The sequence below is a fragment of the Sinocyclocheilus anshuiensis genome, unplaced genomic scaffold (assembly GCF_001515605.1).
Source record: "Sinocyclocheilus anshuiensis isolate Anshui unplaced genomic scaffold, SAMN03320099.WGS_v1.1 scaffold188, whole genome shotgun sequence".
Lineage (NCBI taxonomy): Eukaryota > Metazoa > Chordata > Actinopteri > Cypriniformes > Cyprinidae > Sinocyclocheilus > Sinocyclocheilus anshuiensis.
In genome coordinates, this window is record NW_015555768.1 from 137661 (window position 1) to 142591 (window position 4931).

At 34.6% G+C, this 4931-nt stretch overlaps 1 protein-coding gene across 4 annotated transcripts in view; it reads right to left on the bottom strand.

Annotated features, from left to right (window-relative positions):
• The window catches only part of LOC107674342 (dedicator of cytokinesis protein 5-like), a 61951-nt gene that overhangs the window by 17388 nt on the left and 39632 nt on the right, over positions 1–4931 (bottom strand). For all 4 annotated transcript variants that reach the window (XM_016468294.1, XM_016468295.1, XM_016468296.1 and 1 more), the window contains 5 exons: positions 4435–4591; positions 4228–4268; positions 4061–4151; positions 2367–2486; positions 1156–1245 (listed from right to left, as the gene is read on the bottom strand). In XM_016468294.1, the coding sequence (XP_016323780.1) occupies positions 1156–1245; positions 2367–2486; positions 4061–4151; positions 4228–4268; positions 4435–4591 (499 nt within the window). The remainder of the gene's footprint in view (positions 1–1155; positions 1246–2366; positions 2487–4060; positions 4152–4227; positions 4269–4434; positions 4592–4931) is intronic.

Consider the following 4931-nt stretch of genomic DNA (forward strand, 5'->3'; position numbering starts at 1 on the left):
TATATATATATATATATATATATTAGTATTATTATTATTATTATTATTATATATACACAATGAAAAATGTACCCTTGAAATTTTTAAAGATTAGAAATGCTGCCTTGGCAACTAGCTGAAATTAATAAGTTTACTCAAATGACTACAAGTGAGATACAAATTCATTTAAGCTATATGAAACAAAAACGAATAAAAATGACAAAAGCACATAACAAAATTACTAACACACTAAAATCTCTAACTACATGTATGGTTTAATGCTGTTTTTTTGTCATTTATGAAGTTTGACAGCGTCCCAATTGACTTTAAATGTATGCAAAAAAGTGTGCTGCCTGAACATTCTATTAAATATCTCAATTTTGCTCCGTCAATAAAAAATAAAATAAAATCAAACCAATTAGGAATGACATAAGGATGAGTAAATGATGACAGAATACGTGTTTTTAAACATATTTAAAGGGACAGTCCAACCATTTTCTCAGTGGAACATAAAAAAATACATTTTGTAGATTGTATGGTGGAAAAATACAATGGAAGTCAATGGGAAAAGAAACTGTTTGGTTACCAACAATCTTCAAAATATCTTATGTTTTCTGCAGAAGAATCAAATAGAAGTTTGAAGCAACGTGAGGGTTAGTAAATTACAGAATTTCCATTTTTGGGTGAACTATCCCTTTAAGTTACGGTAGTTTTTACTGTACATTTTATGAACCACAGGATATAAAAAAGTTGAAAGCAGTTGTCCACCCAATTCATCAGCACCAACAGCAAACTTCTCTGATCTAACTGAAGTCAGCTGCCAAGTGAGAACTTCACTGAGCCAAGGGCAGAACTGAGAGGAGAGTGTGTAACTGCTACAGTAGCTGTAATCGCACCAGAGTTTCCTTCCTCCTCTTGCTTGCAAATTGCTATGTTTATTTCCTGTGCAGAGTGACGGCTGCTACCCAGCAGACAGGGTTATGAGTTACCAGCCCAAAACGTGAATAAATATGAAGAGCGTGAATCGAGACGAGCTCAAGGCTTGTCTCGCTAAAATGTTTGTACATCACAGAGCATCTCCTGCTCTGGCAGAAGCTCTGGGAGGCTTGTCTGTGGCGTTACCTTCAGATCACATTAACAAAGAAACAATAGGGAATTCTGACACGTCTGTCTTACCAGCAGTTGACTGAGCTCTATGAAATCAAACATTTGGTTTTCGTGAAGTTTAACAAGCTGTTTGGCCATCTCGATGGCCTTCTCCCACATCTGTGGACAAAAGAACAAACAAACAAGCTCAGAGTCTGGCTAATGGATGAGAAAACGTGTTGACTGCAAAAAAAAAATTGTGTTATTAAATATTCTGTTGTAAGTCTCCTTTATAGTGTTTAGAACCAATATTTTTGTTTGTTTGTTTTTTGAAGAATTTATACTTTTATACAGCAAGGATGCATTAAATTGACCAAAAGTGACAGTAAAGACACTAGATACACGGGGCAACTTTTTTAAGCAATGTTACGTGGGCACTTTCCCATTGAGAATGGGCAACAAATTTCTATCTGGATACTTTAGACCGGTCGTGGGTCCTGTGTCTCACCTTGTTGCCCGCTGACGGCAACATTGCTCAAAAATTTGCCCCGTGTATCATCACCTTTATAATGTTACAAAAGATTTCAATTTAAAATAAATGCTGTTCTTTCAAAACTTTCTATTCATAAAAGAATCCTAAAAAAAGGTTCTTGAGCACCAAATCAGCATCAGGGTTATTATAGTTAGTTAAAACTAAAACCAGTAAAATAAATAAATAAATAAATAATTTTTGTTACTTGAAATAAAATAAACATTATCTGAAACAAAATAAAATGTATTTTATTTTGATCTAGTTGCCAAGGCAACACTTCTTATTTTTCCAAAAACCAAAAATGTATAAAAATTGTACAGAAATGACATAACATAATAAAAACTATAATAGGATCTTAATGATACTAAAATAACAATAATCAGCATATTAGAATGATTTCTGAAGGATCATGTGGCACTGAAGACTGGAGTAATAATGCTGAAAATTCAGCTTTGACATCACAGGAATAAATTACTTAAAATTACTTTCTTATTACCTTAAATTAAAATAGAAAACAGCTTAAAATTCTGACAATATTTAACAATTTTACTCTATTTCATTTAACCAAATAAATGCAGCCTTGGTGAGAATAACAGACTTCTTTCAAAAACATTAAATAATCTTACAAACCCCAAAATTGTGAATGGTAGTGTAGTTAAATAGCAACATTTTTGTTCTTTACAGTTGTACTACCCTAAAAACTGTGTGCAAATGGCATGTAAGTGTATTTAAATTAAACTGAAATTAGATGTACAAGCTAAATACATACTTTGCCCTTGTCCAGATTGCACATTATCTCCTGAAAAAGTCTTTCCTTTAGCTCTTGTTGCGTCCACCCCTGAGTTCCGTCCCATGGGATCAGGTGGGGCGCACACGGCTTGTCGGACCACTAGAAAGAGAATGCAAGATTCAGTCATGCTAATCTCACTGATCTCATAATCACCAAACTATGTTGCAACTTCAAGGAACACGCTGCAAGGGCAACAGGTTTTTCAGCGCAGATATTCAAATGCAAGCAGACTAAGTTAACTTAAAATAATACGATTTTGAGGACTGACAAGCTTAATGTTTGGCTTTTATACAGGATAACAACTGACTTTCATTAGTTTTTCAGATAATCGTACCTGCTTCGTTAAAAAAACAGAACAGAGGTTGTCATTTCCAAAATCTACTGACATCCTTGTCAATGGAAAAACTCAAAATGTCTAATATTTCTGAAGCAAACTGTGAATACATGTAAATGTATACGTGATGTGAAAATGTGAAAGTATTTCTGTCAGACAATTTCATATGTATCATTTGTCGTCATTACATTTTATTATACAGTATGAGTCAAACTTGTGAAATTGGTTCTTATGACTAGACGTGCTGGTTTAATTGTATTAAAAGGTTTAAGGTTGTTTTTATTTGAAAAGAGCTGTTAACTTATGTTAACTTGTTTTTAACTTTTTTTGTATAACATTGTGATAATACCATACGTCATGTTTAAAGCTTTAGAAAATATGATAGTCACATGCCTACTCATGACCTCAAAACATTTTAATCTTAAAGGCTTTGACAGTAATGTTTGCAATTACTAGTATGAATTGCACCTACATATGTTTTTTAACAAAATTAAAAAAAAAAATGTATGGATGATTAGAACAGATAATGAATGAAAAGCAGCTCAAATAATGGATACTTTCAAAAAGCTCAAAGATAAGATTGTTTTCATTTGATTTTATTTAAATAAGTTTTAAATGGCCTATTGTTTGGTCACTACATACTTCTGATACTCCCATTTGAGTTATTTCTATTTTGATGACTTCATTAATAAATGGAGAAACAGCTGTAAAGAATAAATGTGTCTTAAATTTTGACTGTCAGTGTATTATAAACTATATCTGCATTATAATGGCCATTAGTCACCCTGCTTCCTAGATGTTCCTAGAAGGCTGGAGTACACTACACGACTTTTAAAATGTGAACAGATCAAACGATAGGCATCACACACTTGCCAACTTTGTAAATAGTCACAGAGGAAAAACTGGCCATCATACACTAAATGACCGAGGATCACACACTACCAGACTTTGAAGTCATTCCGATCCCAACAAACTCATGCAGAAACGTGCGCCTTGTTGCTAGGAGACGCATGACAAATAAAAACAATATGTGTTCTAAAATCGGTTCAAAATATCAAACATGTTTGATATCCTCCGACTGGATAGATTCATAGTCTGAAGCTAAAAAATCAGAGTCTGGGACTCTCATACACTACACGTTTTTCTATGCAATATGGCGACTTAAATCTGCAGACTGGCTCTGACTTTCAACAACTAGCGTCAACTTCCCCAGACTATAATTTGGGGCAAAAACCTGAGCAAAAGTCATGTAGAGCATTCCAACCTTAACCTACCCACTATCTATCCCTAGATGTCTCTATCTAACCTTAACCCAAATCTTAATAATAAGAGTCCAAACCTCCAACAGTTCAGCATGGAGCAGCAGGGTGTAGGCAGCCTCTGTGTAGTTCTCACAGTCCAGATGTAGATCTCGTAACTTGTACAGATACCTAATGAAAGACCACGAGATGTATAGATGCATGCATCAGATTCATATTTGTGCTTTTAATCATCTAAAACACTTACCGGATATAAATATCTTCCCTCTTCTTTTCTTTGTAAAAGTTCTGTGGACATGAGAGAGAAGATACAGAGATGTGATTTCATAAAAGTCTCAAAACATCTTTTATCCCTTATTGGATCCTTGCTGGTCTTTTCAGCAGGTTGAGCAGATAATAAGGAATATTTATAAATACTGCAGCTGTGTTTGAGTTCACAGGGTCTGCTTCTCACCAGGACGTTGACGGTGCAGCTCATGCGGAGCTCAGGGCTCTCATCATGGGTGATGGTGCGGTAAGCCAACAGGTTCTCCAGCAGACTACTTAAAAGAAGAGCCAACGCCTCACCAGACTGCGACAGATACCGGTGCCGTCGACAGCGCTCCAACAGCCTGGACACAACACACACACACAGCAAAGTACACAAACTAAGTACAGATACCCTAATAAAGTATTACTCCAGTAAAAAAGTATTAATAATTACATGTTCATGTTTACTTCAGTAAAAGTATAAAAGCATTTGATTTTTAATGTACTTAAAAAAAAAAAAAAAAAAATTTATTTTGTAAGAAACATAACCATATTTAAAACGTAATAATCACTTTAATGTCGCTTGCGCTCACTGTTGTAAACACAAGCAGTTCCGGGAGGATGACGTACATGGAAGCGCAGGGGAGAGATCAAAACAAAACAATGGTCACTAATTAGAAGTACAAAATGAGGATTTGTAAA